This window comes from Trypanosoma cruzi, genomic scaffold (genome assembly GCF_000209065.1).
Source record: "Trypanosoma cruzi strain CL Brener 1047053517059 genomic scaffold, whole genome shotgun sequence".
Taxonomy (NCBI): domain Eukaryota; phylum Euglenozoa; class Kinetoplastea; order Trypanosomatida; family Trypanosomatidae; genus Trypanosoma; species Trypanosoma cruzi.
Genome location: NW_001849469.1, coordinates 19,038 through 35,829, shown reverse-complemented (window position 1 = coordinate 35,829; position 16,792 = coordinate 19,038). Strand labels below are relative to the sequence as shown.

Here is a 16,792-nt window from a genome sequence, read left to right as displayed (position 1 = left end):
GCCCAACCTGCGGCAGAGTGCGCTTGTCCGTCCACAGTATGAGGGCACATGCCGGACGTGCTCAGACTGGCGTTATAATAGTTTGCGAGGGCCTCCCATGCGGATGCCACAATGGCGCCACCGTCTTCTTAACAGGCGCCTCGCGCGCCGGTCGCCACCGAAGTTGCCAAGCATGCCGGAAGGCAAGACACGCAGGAAGCACAAACGCGGGTACTCGAGATGGACCAGGCTCTTCCGCCACCGCCTCATCACGGACGCCACGGGCTGCTGATCCCCGACGGACCACGGGAGACTCCGCCTCATCCACTGCGGGAATGCCCTCGTCGTTGGGAATCTGGACTGCGACTGTTTGTGACTGCCCCAGCCCGCACGACGGAATACTTGCCACTTTTGTACGGACGGCCCTTGCGCTACTCACTCGTTATTGTAGCAGCATACAACCGAAACAAGATAACAAGCTGCTTTGTGGTGAATATTGGCTGCACTTCCCGTGGACCAACAATCCGCGTGGTGTGCGGGGATCTTCTTTTTGTATTGTTACTTTGCTGTTGTGTTGCTGTGTGCGCTGCACCTTCTTGTGTGTGTGCGCACCCTCCGTGAGGGGTGCCGACACGACGGACCGCTCTCGCCGCATGTACATGCGGTGGAGCCTTGTGTGCCGCTCCTGTTTGCCTCTCCCTCCTCCACCTGTGTGTTGGTGCTGCGGCAGGGCTGTGTGTGTGCCTGCTGCCGTGGATTGGAGTGTGTGTTGTGCGTGGTGTGCGGCGCACGGTGCATGCCTGGCTGCTGCCCTCTCCTCATGTGGTGTGCCCTCTGTGTGTGTCTGCCGCACCTCTCGTCTCCCCTGTTGCTCTCCATTTCCCTCACTGTGCAGATCAGCTCCACACCACTGAACGACCACACTCACGATGATGACGTGCCGTCTGCTGTGCGCCCTGTTGGTGCTTGCCCTGTGCTGCTGCTGCCCGTCCGTGTGCGGGGCAGATTCTACGGAGGACATTATTGTTGTTGATCTTGAAGATGAAGAACAAGTCAGCGGTATACCGCCTCTTCCACAACAGCCACCAGTTGCCGATGACAAGGCTAATATTCAAGCTGTTGGAAATGACTCCGGTCAATCGCCCCTCCTATTAGAGAGAGCGCAGGGGAAAGGTCATTCAGATCCTTCAACGAGGCCCGTTGGAAAGTCGGGAAATGGTGGCGGTGAGGGATCAGGATCTAGCAGTACGGGAACGAATCCAAATGAGGTGTCCAATACGTTACAGGCAGGTGGTAATAAGGGTACGACAGGGTTACCCAGTGACAAGAGACTATCCGAAGAACCGGCAAATAGTGAGTCTGAAGATTCTACCGAGGAGACCACTACCACCACAACAAAGGCACCAAGCACGACCACCACCACTACAACACAGGCACCGAGTACTACGACTACAGAGGCGCCAACTACGACGACCACCCGCGCACCGTCACGTCTTCGCGAAATCGACGGCAGCCTCAGCAGCTCTGCGTGGGTGTGTGCCCCGCTGCTGCTCGCCGCATCCGCGCTGGCGTACACCGCTCTGGGCTGAAGAGGTGTGTGCGGGCTGTGCGTGCCAGCACTCAACCGCGGGGATTTGTGCGTGTGTTGTGGTCCACTGTATAAAATAAGAGAAAATAATGATCTTGTTTTGCTTCACTTGCTTCTGCTGCCGTGCTGTGTGCTCCGCGTTGTGCCCCGCATCCGTCACGTTGAACGCATCGCGGACACACTCATAAGCATGCGCACTGGAGCCCTGGGTTTGTTTTTCTTTTTTAATTATTGCTTTTTAATTTCTTTTTAAATTATTGTTTTTTAATTATTGTTTTTTATTGCTTTTTAAACTTGTGGTTTGCGGGGCGGTGTGCGAGCTCTGCAATCGTACTGATTCCATCTGTCTCGTGGTGTGTGCGCTGCTGCTGGGGTGCTGCCATTTGTTGCTGTGCGTGGTGTAGCAGCCGTGTCTATCTTTTTGCTTTTCACTCTGTTGATGTGGTGTTACTTTTGCTGAAGGCTGCACGTAAGAGACAGGAGTGGTGGCGATGATGACTGGCCGTGTGCTGCTGGTGTGTGCCCTCTGCGTGCTGTGGTGCGGTGCCGGCGGTAAATGTGACGAGGAGGTGGTGGAGATTCCTGCCGGTGGTGGTAAAGTTGCTGTGGGGTCGACTTGAACTTCAACGCCGGGATCAGATAGCTCAGATCCAACAAAAGGTTTGCCCAAGGTTAATCAAGCAACAGAAAAGTCTGAAGGAAAATCCTTGGAAGCAAAAGAAGTTAAAAATGATCAACTGTTTGTTGCTCCTGGAGTGGAGGGTGAAGATAGAAGCTCTTCAGAGCAATTAGAAGAACGTTTGAAAAATGCTCCAGAACAAGGAAAAACAAAGCCAGAAATACAAAATAAAGAACAGGAAGTAGGGCAACCTCCAAAAGCGCAATTAAATGTACTACAGCAACCGCAGCCACAACCGCAACAGTCACAACCGCCCTCAGCACCTCAGCCACACACTCCTGCTTCACAAAGGGTGAAGGTGTTGGCGAGAACAATACGGGTGGAGCAGGTCAGTCCTCATTGGGAACACAAGATATTGGAAACGAGGATCCAGAGAACCCCAGAGAAGAAGACTTATTAAAGAGTCCAGTTACAGAATCAGAAAACGGTGAACCGGTCCAAACGACAGTGCCAAACACAGTACCGCCGGAGCACAAAATCCAAAATGAAGTGTTAACTCCGGAACAAAAGACGAATGAAAGCCAAAGCACGGATACATCCACGAACCTACCCGAACCACAAAAGGAAAATAAGGAATATCCTGCCTCCACGGAAGGTACGGCGCAGAGTACATCAACTGGCAGTCAAGAACAAGAAAATGAGCCATCTACAAGCGAAGGACCTTCCCCTTTTGAGGAGGAACACTCCACAGGGACGAAGACATCTGAGGATGCTCGAACTCCGGATGCTGCAGCGACAGAAAAACGCCAAACTGGCGATAATGAAAAGGTTGGCGACAGCGACAGCAGCACCGCGGTCTCCCACACCACCTCCCCTCTTTTGCTTCTTCTTCTTCTTGTTGCTGTGTGTGCTGCTGCTGCTGCGGTGGTGGCCGCGTGAGAGTGAGGGAGAGAGAGCCGTGCACCGCCCGCACACACACTCTTCCTTCTCTCTCTGTGTGTGTATCCCCTTGCATGGACTCTCGCCCTCACCTCACCCCACGAAGCACACACATAATGTGCCCATTGTATATATGCATGCACACCCATGCAGGCCCGTTGGTGCTCTCTTTTGCAGCACACGCACCGCTGCCGTCCTGCCTGGCTGCATGGGCGGAGCACCGTAACTGTTTCTGTTTTGTTTTTATTGCATTGAGTGGGCGACCTCTCTCTCTCTCTGTGTGTGTGTGTTTTGCTTTACGGGAGCAATGAGAGTGTGTGTGCGCTGGTCGTCCCACGCGGCTTTTTGTTTTAGGTGTGGTGTGGTTGAGTGTACCCATTTCATTGCCCTTTATTTGATTTGTGGCTTGCTTTGACGGTGGACGCCTAAATTGTTTGCTTTTTGTGTATTTTTATACTGTTCCTTTATTGTTGAGAGAGTGTCAGCCTCTTGTATTCTTGTAGCGCCACTGAGTTTTTTTCTTTTACATACGCCATGCGTCAGTTGATGCACGTTACTCTGCGGCCTGCATTGCTTTTGGTTCTGCTTGTGATGATGCCTGCGATGTGACTTGTCGGCGGGTGTCTTGCTGTCAGTCTGACTTATCCTTCGTTCCTTGACGATTTGTTGCGTGCTGACGGTGCGTGGGCGTCTCTGGTGATAGTGAGGGCCGCGTGTCTCAGAGCGCAGGATGCGTCGCGGGTGTGCGGCGTCGTTTGGAAGTACCGATGGGTGACCATCCGCATCCAGGCGTCATCAACGGACTGTGAGGGCAGCAGGAGGCACTGCGGCTTCTTTTGGCTTTGCGCAAAGAGTTTATTGGACGGTGCGTTTGTTTTCAATCCTTTGCAGCTTTTGTGGGGAAGGTGGGAGGCTGAGTGCATCAGGACTGAATTCATTTGTGTGGCTGCCTTCCGTTGACTTGCGGCCAGTCGTGGCACTCTTTTGGGGTTTGGCTGCTCGTCTCTTTTGTTTACTTCCCACCGCAGCACGTGGAGGCCACTGATCCGAGGAACTTTTGTTTGACTGCATGTGAGCCGCTGACGTGCGTGGTGCATGGACTATGTGATTGTGTGGGGAGGTGCGTTGGGGTGACGACTACTTCTGTTTGGCGTGTCGCGGTGTGTCGGAATGATGTTCGGATGACATGTGAAGGGTGTTGTTTGTGATTTGTGTGTCTTTTCTGGTGGAGCCGACATGTGTGCGGGGATTGTGGCATTGCTGACTGACAGCTCCACGTCAATTTTCGGCATTCCTGGATGTGCTGAGGAATGACGGCTGGCGACCAGCGTGTTGGTGCTGCCGGTGGGAATAAGTGCATCGGGAATGGGCCGTTTTCTCATTTCCGTGCTGGAGCCGATGAACTGGCACGAGGGCACCGGCTGCAGGCTGCCTGCCAGCACGTGTGAGCAGCGGATGCATGCACACACCGACGCTCATCGCAAGAGCTTGTGCGATCACAGTGGCCTTTTGTAGCGTGCTTTTGTGAACGTCATTCCGTCGAAGAATGTGTGAAGCAAACGGCTGACTGCACAAGAGGAAAATAAGTGCGTGCACTGTGCCGTGTTTCAGCGTCGATGGCAGAGCGGCATGAGGCCCGTGCTGGCAACTGAGATCTTTGCGTCGCGAGGGATGTCGGTGCTGATTTTGGATTGTCGGGGGTGAAGTGATTTTGCTGCTGCCCGTGTGTGTGGCCACTCCGGCGGAGGGCGGACACAACAGGGAGGGATGCAGGCGCTGCGTGTGTGTGTGCAGGTGCCGTGCAACAACGTCACAACAAACATGCTGCGACTCGGTGACCCTCACATCGTTGTGGTCCTCACTCACAGCCCAGGCACGGTTCACACCGATGCACTTAGTGGACGGAGTGAGGCATCTTTTGAGGTGCTGCAGGGAACAGGATGTGTTGACGCAGCCACGACGTGCATGGAGTGTCACGATGGCACAGTGAGCTGTGGCTGGTGGAATATTTGCTTCTCGGAGGCAACAGAGAGAGAGAGAGAGCTGCTCCTGCTGTTGGCGTCGTTGCTGCCTCTTGTGGCCTCCCATGCCGATTATTGTCTGTCCGCTGATCATGGGTGGCATGCCTCCACTAGTGACGTCGTCTGCAGGCATTTCACAGCAGCAGTGAAACACACATCACGTCGCATGCTTTGGCTGTGGATATGGTGTCGTGATTGCTGCCGGCATTATTTTGCCCGACTCCTTTTCACTGTCTTGCGACAAATAGATGCGTCCCCGCCCGAGTCATTCACTGCAGCTCCGTGTGTTGTACTGCCAGCACAAGACTCTCCTGTTGTCTGGCGCCTGGCTGACAGTCAAACACCACTGCGTTGGGACATGCAAGGATGTGGACTGCCGCTCACGGTGTTGGGCACCGCTGTTTGGATGCGGCGGCCACACGAGCGGATGTATTGTGGCACAATCAAATGCGTGAAATATGCGGAGTCACGGCGGCTGCAATAATATCAGCGGTGTGGCACCACGGAGTATGTGAGGGGGTGATGCATGATGAATCACGGTGGGCGGCATGCGATGGAAGTGCACCGCGACGGAGCGTCATCCCGCCCTCAGCCTGCAGGGGAATGTACGCCCACAAAATATATGGTCGAGGCACCACCAAACACACATGCCCTTCCATGCAGCAATAAATAGGAGCGAAGGTGCGTTCTGGTTTGTGGGGGTCCTCTCACATATTTTCATCTCCACCGCAATCAACGCTGAGGAATCAGGTGCCACAGCAACGAAAGGAAACACAAACATCTATTGCAGCACCTTACCAGCGAAAGGCAGGAACAACACAAACCGAATTATTGGCTGCACCAACACAAGAAACATTCACAAGAGGAAACAAATAATTGTGCACCTTGCGGAAATTCTTGAAACACACGATCCAGGCATGGAGGTTTGTCCTCTGCGAAAAGAAACCAACATATGCAGACATCCGCCAACATCCGAACAGAAACACAAATAAATGATTGCTTGCATTATTGCATTCCTTGCGCTTATTTTTGCGCGTGCGGCTGCTGCGGTGGTGGCCGTGCCTGCATGAAGTGGTCTGCGATGAATGTGGACGAAGGCCGAAGGCAACTGAACTGTTTTTGTGATGAATATTGGCTGCACTTCCCGTGGACCAACAATCCGCGTGGTGTGCGGGGATCTCCTTTTTTATTGTTACTTTGCTTTTGTGTTGCTGTGTGCGCTGCATCTCCTCGTGTGTGTGTGCGCACCCTCCGTGAGGGGCGCTGACACGACGGACCGCTCTCGCCGCATGTGCATGCGGTGGAGCCTTGTGTGCCGCTCCTGTTTGCTTCTCCCTCCTCCATCTGTGTTGGTGTTGCGGCAGGGCTGTGTGTGTGTGTGCCTGCTGCCGTGGATTGGAGTGTGTGTCGTGCGTGGTGTGCGGCGTACGGTGCATGCCTGGCTGCTGCCCTCTCGTCATGTGGTGTGCCCTCTGTGTGTGTCTGCCGCACCTCTCGTCTCCCCTGTTGCTCTCCATTTCCCTCACTGTGCAGATCAGCTCCACACCACTGAACGACCACACTCACGATGATGATGACGTACCGTCTGCTGTGCGCCCTGCTGGTGCTCGCCCTGTGCTGCTGCCTTTCCGTGTGCGCGACAAAGGCTCAGTTGGAGGATACTGGAAGTCTTGTTGAAGAAGTAGGCGAAATACAGCCGCCTCTTCCAGAACAGACACCTGCTCAGAAAGGTGAAGGGTCGGGCGCGGAAAATGGAAATACTGCGAGAGGTGCAGGGAAAGGAGGCGGTAAGACCACTCAGCATCCGCAATCAAGTGCTACTCCCAATAAGGTACAAGAAAAAGGTGCGGAAGAAACTTCTGGGACAAAAATTGTCACGAGAACATCCGCAGAACAAACAAATATGGAGTCTGAAGCTTCTGCTCACACAACTACAACTACCACGAAGACCACAACACAGGCACCAACCACGACGACCACGAGTACAACACAGGCACCAAGTACTACGACTACAGAGGCGCCAGCTGTGTCGACCACCCGCGCACCGTCACGTCTTCGCGAAATCGACGGCAGCCTCAGCAGCTCTGCGTGGGTGTGTGCCCCGCTGCTGCTCGCCGCATCCGCGCTGGCGTACACCGCTGTGGGCTGAAGAGGTGTGTGCGGGCTGTGCGTGCCAGCACTCAACCGCGGGGATTTGTGCGCGTGTGTTGTGGTTCACTGTATAAAATAAGAGAAAATAATGATTATGCTTTGCTTCACTTGCTTCCGCTGCCGTGCTGTGTGCTCCGCGTTGTTTCCCAAATTCGCCAGTTAGCACTTATCCAGACGTCCTTGTATGCACGACACCCACATGACTGTTTGCGTGGACTTACATTTGTAGATGGGTGCATGCGCACTGGAGGCATTCGGTGCAGCTTTTTTTGTGTTTGCTTTTTTGACATTATTGCTGTTTGTTCACTTGTGTTTCTGTTTTGAATTTTCTGTTTGTTTTCTTGCTTTTTAATTTATGCGGGGCACTGTGCGTCTTTTTTCCCTCCACTGGTTCTATCTATCTCATGGACTGTGTGAGCTGCCGCTGCGGGATTGATGCCATTTATGGCTGTGCGGTGGCTGTGTGTGTTGCAGCGGCCGTCTCTTTTTCTCCTTTTGCTTCCGCTCTGCGTTGACGGGTTTTTAGTTTGTGCTGAAGGCTACACGCAAGTGACAGGAGTGATGGCGATGATGATGACTGGCCTTGTGCTGCTAGCGTGTGCCCTCTGCGTGCTGTGGTGCGGTGCCGGCGTTGGTTACGCTGAGGATGTCGATGTTGTTTCTGGTGATCCCGGAACTCGTGGCGAACGTGGAGGTGGTGATAAGTCTTCTCTCGCAGATGGGAGTCATGGAGGCAGTGGAGGTTCAAATGGTGATAGTTCTCATGAAAGTGAAAGTGAACCTTCGGATTCTGCTTCCAATGAAAAATCTTTAAACCCCCAGGTTGATGAGGATGAGGATCCAAATTCCTCTGAGCAACCTTTACGCCAGGGAAAAGAGGGCTCCAAAGGAAAACAGGATCACTCACAATCAGCGCCTCAAAATGGATCGCCACATAAAGTGAATGGAGCAGAAACACTTGATTCTGCTGCGCAAGTACAGTTGTCCGCTACACCAAACGCAGAACTTAATACTAATGTTGCTGACGGTGAAATCGCGAGCGGGGGAAGTGGGAATACTGGCCACAATACCGGGTTATCCCCTAACAGCAGCGACTCCTCAGCACCCCCAGTACCACCAGCAATGACTGTTCCAGCAGGAGATACAAACCCAACAGCATCAAAAGACTTACAAAATATAAAAGAAACAACAAGCACGACGCCACCGTCAAACTCCAAAACGGCGGCCGAAGCACCGCAAACTCCCTCAGGGAATGGTGCGCCAAAGCAACACAGAAAAGAATCAGACACACCAGATTTGAAGGATGCACCTGCGAGCCATACAGCGGAATCAACAGCAAAATCCATATATACAATGGGCAGTGATGGAGCCCAGAAAAATGAGGAGAAGTTCGATAACGGTGATCAACGGTCTAACAGAAAAGAAACACAAGACGGGCTTGAAGATAGAAATACCGACGATGCTCCCACAGCCAGTGAGACGGAACCAGAAACAGCCACCACCCAAAAGAATGCTACACCTAAGTTTGGCGACAGTGACGGCAGCACCGCGGTCTCCCACACCACCTCCCCTCTTTTGCTTCTTACTGTTGCGTGTGCGGCTGCTGCGGTGGTGGCCGCGTGAGAGTGAGTGTGAGAGAGCCGTGCACCGCCCGCACACACACTCTTCCTTCCCTCTCTGTGTGTGTCCCCTTGCATGGACTCTCGCCCTCACCTCACTCCACGAGGCACACACATAATGTGCCCATTGTATATATGCATGCACACCCATGCAGGCCCGTTGGTGCTCTCTTTTGCACCACACGCACCGCTGCCGTCCTGCCTGGCTGCATGGGCGGAGCACCGTAACTGTTTCTGTTTTGTTTTTATTGCATTGAGTGGGCGACCTCTCTCTCTCTCCCTGTGTGTGTGTGTTTTGCTTTACGGGAGCAATGAGAGTGTGTGTGCGCTGGTCGTCCCACGCTTCGGCTTTCTGTTTTGTTTTCCTTTTTGATTTTGTGGTTGAGCACATCCATTCCGCTTTTTTGATCGGCGGCATGTTTTGACTGCGATCGCTTTAATCCTTCTTTGTTATTCCCATATTGTTTTTCTTGTTGCTGAGGAAGGCGTCAGTCTCTCGTAACCTTGCCAAGCCACTCGGTGTTTCTTTCCGCGTCTGCCATGCGCCATTTTATCCACGTTGCCCACGGCCAGCAGCGCTGCTTCTTCTGCTTGTGATGATGTTTTTGATGTGACTTGCCAGTTGGTGCTTTTGTTTCACCTTGATGTATCCTTCTTCTTTTGACGCCACTACACGTCCGACGGCGCGTGGTTGATTCTCCTGATGGTAAGGGACATGCCTCTCAGAGCGCAGGGTGCGTTGCGGGTGAACAGCGGCTTTGGGAAGGACCGACGAGTGACAGTCCGCATCAATGTGTCAACAAGGGACTTGGATGACAGCAGGAGGCACTGCGGCTTCTCCTGGTCCCACGCAATGAATTTATGGAATGACAATCGCCACTGTGAGGATGATGTCCTGTCCTCTGCGCACGGGAGCGCCGTTGCCGAGAAGGCTATCCATGCCGCTGTCCAACTGCATGCGGATTATCTGCTCGTCCGGCCGCTGGAGGGTCCGTTGATTGTGCCCCACTTGCCAAGGGCAGCGTTTGCATTTGGTTTACTGTGCCTGCTGGGCATTGTTTCACTGGGTTTGCCGATTCTGACACACTGCTGTACGTGGCTGCTGCTCCTGGTGGTGTGTGATCACTGCCGTGCGCCACGCTGGAGGATGGCCGTCCCGTCGCTGGCGCCGTGAACATTGCCCGGCCGCCTTATTTCGCGGACGCCTCGCCACCCGCACCGCCGCGCACCTGATGGCCCATGCTCTCGGGTTCGCCCACCCGCACATGGCCAGCCGCAGCATGGTGAGGAATGCTATTGGTGTGCGTGGCAGGGCGCTGTCGGTGGTGGTGAACTCGACGAATGCCGCGATGGCTGCGAGGAAGCACCACGACTGCGATGACATTTATGGCATGGGGCTACAAGATCAAAATGGGGACGGGAGTACGCTGGAGTCGCACTGCTCACAGCGCCACGCGAAGGATGAGTTGATGGCACCGATTGGGGGCGCCGGCGACCACACGGAGCTGACGCTGGCCGCACCGGCTGAACTGGGCTACATGAGGATGAAGTGGGGGATGGCGGAGCCGATGCGCTGGTGCAGGAAGTCGGGCTGTAGGCTGCTGCTGCTGCAGAGTAAGCGCTCCGCACCGAACGTGAGTGAATATTGCTACATGCTCTGCGACGTGGGTGTCCCTGTCAAACGCTGCGCGTCGGACCGGTATTCCCGCGGTTGGTATTTGGGGAGCATTCATGAAAGGTCAGCAAAACACTCGAAGGACCGTTGCCACATCACTGATCCCGCACTGGATGTGAGGGATATTGAGGCTGTTATTTGGGGGGGAGAATATTTGTCTGCGATGCCCGGGGATAGGCCCTCTTTGTGGAGTCTGGACACGCTTCCCACCAACACGACGGATGCGAGGGACCCGGAGGAGACGTATCTGAGTGCTGCCATGCATGCGGCATTGCGGTGCCTTGTCATGCAGGTGCGTCTGAGAGTGACTGAAGAGGGTAACGTCCGTTGGTCCCATGCACGGACGGAGCGACGATTACGTGGGCCACTCGACCGCACGATGAGGGAAGCGTTGCTTGCCGTGGCCACGCGCAGGTGTGCACGATATCTGCCACCGGCGGCAGTCTCCTTCCGGTGGTTTTGTGTGACGGCGAGGAGAGGGTGTGGAGCAGGACGGTCCCACCGGCATCTACTGGACAAGGATTGCGAGGGGGCATCCGTCCCCGTTACGGAGAGCATTGATCCCGGCCGCGGCACCCACACAAAGGATGTTGTCACGGCTATTCCCGAAATGAATTTGTTGCTACAGGGACCATGGCGGCCTTCTGTGCTGCTTTTTTGTTGGAATGAGGCACGGACGAAGGAAACTGCATGCCGTCCCGCTGTTAACAGTTGTGCGCATCATTGGTGCCATGCAGCTGCGGCCTTCCGAGGTGTGTGCACAGTGGCGGTATATCGTTTTGCTTGGTCGGCACGACTGCGCTGTGGCGGGGATCGCTGTCCGTGGCGTGTTGTTGTGGTGGATGTGCCTCACTGTCGACCAACACGCGGCGGCCCAGCCGTGGATAAAGAGTGACCGCTTATCATGGCCAGTCTTTGAGTATGCACACATCTGTAATCTCTCATGGGCGGAGCCGTTTGCCCACACAAAGCAGAGGGGAGTGAATGGGTACCGACCTCATCGCCGCCGCCCGCGATGCTCGCTTGTGCCGTGTCCGAGCTGCGGTGTATTCCTCGCTTTGTGTTTCTGGGAGCGGGGATGGCAAGGGTTGCGTGTGCCCTTGTATCCTTTGTTGCTGTCTCGGCTGGACCACGCATATGATGGGAGAGGCTCTATGCCGTGCGTGTGGAGGTGTGCGTGTCGGCTCGCTTCCGCGCTGCTTTTTTGTTTTTGGTGTTGTGTGTGCGGCACCAATGTTCCTGCTGTGGGTGGCGTGGAGACTCTTTTTGCCGTATTTGTTGTTGCGGACTGCGACGCGTTGGCGATGATGTGCGTGAGTGGGGGACGGCCTCGCATGATGCGGAGAGTTGTCGTGCGGCCCGCACGGCACATTAGATGGTGTTGCGAGCGGTAGCTTCTGGCGTGGGTGGCCGCGCTGACGTGCTGCCATTGTGCGGCATCTCACGAGGAGGGAGGACGGGAGCCCGTGATTTGAATGTTTCCGATGTGTTGTGGGCGTGATGTTGGCAGCGTGCGGCCGGCGAGTGATGTGGCATTTTGGGTGGCTGGGACATGTGCGGTTGGATTCTTGCTTGGCAGTTGCAACTGTCGACTTATCACTGCGGCTGTGGATACGTCGACAGTTAAACCTCGGGCTGTGCGGGGTGATGTGCGCCAGCGGCGGAGCGGGTGCGATGGAGGGACAAGAATTGAACGACGGGCGGCAGCGTGTCGGTGTTTCGAGGGCGGCCGTGCTTTTTTTGCATCTCGCTGGTTGTTTTCTTGTGTGGGCGTTGCTCGGTGTGTGCTGACGCGTGGGAGAAGCACCCGCCGTGACACCTGCTGGTGGTGGCAGTCGCTGTGTGTTCCCGGTGCACTGCTCTTCCTTCTCCTGTTCCGTGTGTCTGTGCGCGTGAGTTGTTGTTGTTGGGAGTGGCTGCGGGGATGATGATGCCACTCACAGTGTGGATGGGTGACGGTGTTTGCTGTTGTACTTCTTTACTTGGCTTGTTTTCTCTTATCTCTCTACTTTTTCACACACACGCTAGGAAAACAAGCGCTAATCGCCACTGTGAAATTGTAAGGCACTGAAAGGACCAACAGCACACACCGCCCACACACATATTTATATGCTCTCACGTGTTGCTGCAGTGAAGGCACCCCGCACACACAACCGTCGCCGCGTGACCGGATCCAGCGGAAGGAGGAGGGAAGGAGGAGAGAGTGAGCGGCAGAGGCCCAACATGTCCCGGCGTGTGTTTACTTTCGCGGTGCTGCTCCTCTTCCTCCTCGTTATGATGTGCTGCGCCTGCGAAGCCGCACACGCGGAGAACAGTGCTTCAGGGACTGATCCAAAGTTTGAATGGAAGGACGCCAATGGTGGTGTAGGTGATGTAACTGTGAAATCGTTGGGTGTTCCCGGCCTTTTGAAAGTGGGGAGTGACGTATTTGCCGTTGCCGAGGCGCAGTGCAAGGAGCGTGAAACCATCTTTACTGGCATTGCAACTCAACTTGTGACGACAGCAAAGGCTAACGAACCGAAGGAAGTGCTGAAGGATGCCAAAGATAAAACGCAATTTCTGGAGGAAGGCACTACCGCAATCAAGAAGAAAGTAGATGTGAGCCGGCCAACAACAGTTGTGAAGGAAAATGAAATTTACTTGCTTGCTGGAAAATACAGCCGGACAGCTGCCGCTGATGATGGAGAGAGTGGTGCAGGTGACTGGGGACTTTTGCTGATGAGAGGGAACGTCAGTGTTGAGGGAGGCAACCGAAAACTCCAATGGAATGAGAACCAGCGACTGGTCCGCGCTCTCTTTGAGGGCGAACAGGATTCCTTGATGCAGCTTGTTGCAGGCGGTGGATCTGGTATTCAGACGGAGGACGGCACGCTTGTGTTCCCAGTGGAAGCCACAAAGAAGAATTCGGGGCAAAGCGAAGTTGTGGGCGGAAAGACTGTCTTGCTGCTCATGTACTCTTCGGATGCTTCGAATTGGAAGCTGTCGAAGGGGATGTCTGCCGATGGCTGCAGCGATCCCTGCGTCGTGGAGTGGAAGGACAAAAAACTCATGATGATGGCTGCGTGTGGTGATGGCCGCCGCAGGGTGTACGAGTCCGTTGACATGGGGGAGTCGTGGACGGAGGCCCTCGGGACACTCTCGCGCGTGTGGGGCAGCCCAAAAGGCGCAAACGTGAAGGCTGTTGGGAGCGGGTTCGTCACAGCGACTGTTGGCAATGGAGATGATGATAAGAGAAGGGTGATGCTCGTCACTCTGCCGGTGCCTCCTACGGAGAGGGAAGAGGAGGAAAAGGAAAAGGGCGAACTTCATCTTTGGCTGACGGACAATACGCACATTGTTGATATTGGGTCGGTATCTGTGGAAGGGGAAGACAAAGTTACCGCCAGCTCCCTGTTGTACAAAGGTGGTGAAACTGATGGTAATAATGAGGAGCTGATTGCGCTGTACGAGAAGGATAGGAGCGGTGAAGATACATCATCAAACAGTCTTTGGTCTGCGCTTCTGACTGAGCAGCTGAAGCGGGTGAAGGATGTGCTGGCGACCTGGAAGAAAGTGGACGAACGTGTCTCCAAACTGTGCCCCACTTCAAGTGCTGCGGAGAGTACCTCGACTGGCACTGCCTGCACTTCTGTGGTCACGGATGGGCTGGTTGGCTTTTTGTCCGGCAACTTCTCTGAGAATACGTGGAGGGACGAGTACCTCGGGGTGAATGCCACAGTGAAGAGTGGTGTTGGGGCAGCAGGGACTACCGATGGTGTGAAATTCCGTGGCGCAGGGGCGGAGTGGCCCGTTGGCAAGCAGGGGCGGAATCAGCTGTACCACTTTGCGAACTACAACTTCACTCTTGTGGCGACGGTGTCCATCGACAAGGAATCGACGGAGGGTAATATTCCATTGATGGGTGCGAAGATGAATGATGCAGAGAATCCAGTACTTCTTGGACTGTCGTATAACAACAAAGAGAAGAAGTGGACATTATTGTGTGGTGACGGAAAGAATACGGAGCAAAACCGCATTGAGGGGAAAGAGAAAACACACCAAGTGGCCATTGTGCTGCGGAACGGCACTCAGGGCTCCGCGTACGTCGATGGTAAGCGTGTGGGTGAGCCATGCCAATTGGAAGGTAAGGAAGATAAAAAGATCTCCCACTTCTACATTGGAGGGGATGGAAGCAACAAAGGGAGCCAAGAAGGCGTGTCTGTGACTGTGACGAACGTCCTGCTGTACAACCGCCCGTTGGATGACAGTGAGATTACTGCTCTTAATGCAATTAAAGTCCCGATTACGCCTCCGAAGGACCAAAATGCGCAGGAAATCGTGTTGCCTTCTGGTGGAACACCGCATGCGGGACAGGAACCTTTGAATGGAGGTAAAGGTGCTGACGGCGGAAGTGCATCCCCATCAGCTTCCATTGCTTCGACATCCGTGCCTGTGGGGCAGACCGTACAGCAGTTGGCTTCTGAAACATTTCCCGATGGAAATGCAGATGTGGATGTCTCTCCCTCGTCTAGCGGTAACCCGACGGTGGGGGAGGGGAGTGCAGATACGATACAGGGGGATGGACCGCACACACCTTCCGTGGGTAATACCGCCGCCGCCGCCGACACAAAAGTTCTTACCGCTAAAGGCGAGGGGCACGATGGACCCGCATTGACACGTGATGTGAGCGTGAGCTCTGGTGCGGATGGGGAGACGGCAGGAGGAACGGATGGGCAAGAGGGAATCCACCCACAGAACGGGGAAGTAAAGTCTGCGGCACTCAGCAGCAGCCTCGGAAATTTGTCGCAGGGGAATAACAGCGATGCCGGCGCTGTGCGTGAGAGGAGGGCGCTGCCGCTGCTCCTTCTGCTGTTGGGACTGTGGGGGTTTGCGGCTGTGTGAGGGATGACTGGCTGCCGCGTGGGACACCTTGCGACCTCCCCGGCAGAGAATTACTATTCCCATGGGAACAAATTTCACTCATAAAATCTTTTTTTTTTTGCGTATTTTAAAATCCTTTTACTATTTGCTTCTTTTTGGTTGGTTTTAATTTTTTTTTTCTAATCTCTCAATCCTTCGCTTTTCTTTTGCTTTTGGGGCAGTCACTATGGACGTTTTTTTCTTTTCTACTCTTCCCTCTTTAATTGTTTGTTGCTGCACTCTTCCTGCGAGGGGTGCCGTGTGTTTGCCGCCCAACTGCTCCACTCGCACACCACCGACACGCTCATGACGACGGCCCTGTGCGCCTCGCCTGCTGCACGCATGAGGAGGGGCCGCGACGGACGGCGCGCTGAGGGAGCCGTGACGTGTGGGCGTGCGACGAGGGCCTGTGGGGCGGAGCACACATTTCTTCCCTCTTGTTTTGTTTTTATGCGGCCAGGGCTGGCAGACACCCGCAGCGCCACACACACACACAGCCACGCCCTGCCGCTTTAAAAAAGGAATTTTACTTGCTTTCTTTGACTGTTCTTCTTTTTCTCCGATGATTTTTTTCTTTTGCTGCGCTCACTCTCCCGATGGAGTGACGCGACTCCCGTCGTGTCTGCGTGCTTCTCTCAGTCCCCCCACACACGAGTGACTGTGCACTGCGGGCCGCACTCACGCGCCGATGAGAGGACTGCGGGGAGCAGCAACACGCAGATGACCCCATGAAATATAAACGATGTGCGGACACACATGGAGGTCGGACGGCTGAAAGGCAAGTAATTATTTAATTTTTAATTTGCGGGCAAAATACATACAGACAGTTTGGTGGGAGCACACAGTAACCGAGTGTTTTTTTTTTTAGGAGTAAGAGCAATGGAGGACGACTTCTCTCTTGCGTTTTTTTCTTTTTATTTAATTACTTTGTGCGGGGCTGGGAAGGTAATGGTGAAAGGGGAAGTTTTTTTTTTTGTAGTTGTTTTGAACAAATCTTGTATGACTCGCCACTGCTTGGGATGCAGTGCAATCATGAGTTTGAGCAGTCTTGTTACTTCTACCATGCGGCTCTGCTGCACATTTTGTTTTTGCGTTTCTTTACATGCTCCGCCTCTTTTTTTACTTCTTTGCCTCGTGTTTCTGCAGGCACGCACAAGCACACGCACACAGAGTGCAAATCACAGTGGATTCGGATGGTTCTTTTGCGGTGCGTGTGGCAGCTGCGTGTGGGTGCCGCTTTTTCCCGTGGGCATGAGGCGAAGGGAGGAGAGAGGCAGCGCGCAGGGCGAGTGTCTCTTCCTG

General features: G+C 54.3%; 5 protein-coding genes and 2 pseudogenes across 5 annotated transcripts, besides 8 other annotated features; all 7 read left to right on the top strand.

The window, feature by feature from the left end:
* Positions 1-7,729: part of a sequence feature (areas not merged during assembly with more than two copies in the genome that could not be assigned to a particular haplotype) that runs on past the window's edge.
* On the top strand, positions 909-1,568 carry Tc00.1047053508789.220 (mucin TcMUCII, putative; the record flags this gene model as incomplete). The annotated part of the gene is made up of 1 exon (XM_809403.1): positions 909-1,568. The coding sequence occupies one exon, from the start codon at positions 909-911 to the stop codon at positions 1,566-1,568; it is 660 nt and encodes a 219-aa protein (XP_814496.1).
* Positions 1,788-1,850: a sequence feature (AT_rich).
* Positions 2,058-3,125, top strand: Tc00.1047053508789.204 (annotated as a pseudogene).
* Tc00.1047053508789.190 (uncharacterized protein) lies at positions 4,893-5,630 on the top strand (the record flags this gene model as incomplete). Its single annotated transcript, XM_809402.1, has 1 exon — positions 4,893-5,630. One exon carries the CDS (start codon positions 4,893-4,895, stop codon positions 5,628-5,630), a length of 738 nt encoding a protein of 245 aa, XP_814495.1.
* Tc00.1047053508789.160 (mucin TcMUCII, putative) lies at positions 6,714-7,295 on the top strand (the record flags this gene model as incomplete). The annotated part of the gene is made up of 1 exon (XM_809401.1): positions 6,714-7,295. The coding sequence occupies one exon, from the start codon at positions 6,714-6,716 to the stop codon at positions 7,293-7,295; it is 582 nt and encodes a 193-aa protein (XP_814494.1).
* Positions 7,730-8,028: a sequence feature (areas merged during assembly that could not be assigned to a particular haplotype. This can correspond to areas where the two haplotypes were merged or to regions with more than two copies in the genome that were merged during assembly.).
* Tc00.1047053508789.150 (mucin-associated surface protein (MASP), putative) lies at positions 7,859-8,920 on the top strand (the record flags this gene model as incomplete). The annotated part of the gene is made up of 1 exon (XM_809400.1): positions 7,859-8,920. One exon carries the CDS (start codon positions 7,859-7,861, stop codon positions 8,918-8,920), a length of 1,062 nt encoding a protein of 353 aa, XP_814493.1.
* Positions 8,029-12,219: a sequence feature (areas not merged during assembly with more than two copies in the genome that could not be assigned to a particular haplotype).
* Positions 9,366-11,207, top strand: Tc00.1047053508789.130 (annotated as a pseudogene).
* Positions 12,220-13,132: a sequence feature (heterozygous, Esmeraldo-like haplotype).
* On the top strand, positions 12,701-15,472 carry Tc00.1047053508789.120 (trans-sialidase, putative; the record flags this gene model as incomplete). Its single annotated transcript, XM_809399.1, has 1 exon — positions 12,701-15,472. The coding sequence occupies one exon, from the start codon at positions 12,701-12,703 to the stop codon at positions 15,470-15,472; it is 2,772 nt and encodes a 923-aa protein (XP_814492.1).
* Positions 13,133-16,386: a sequence feature (areas not merged during assembly with more than two copies in the genome that could not be assigned to a particular haplotype).
* Positions 16,274-16,294: a sequence feature (AT_rich).
* Positions 16,387-16,792: part of a sequence feature (heterozygous, non-Esmeraldo-like haplotype) that runs on past the window's edge.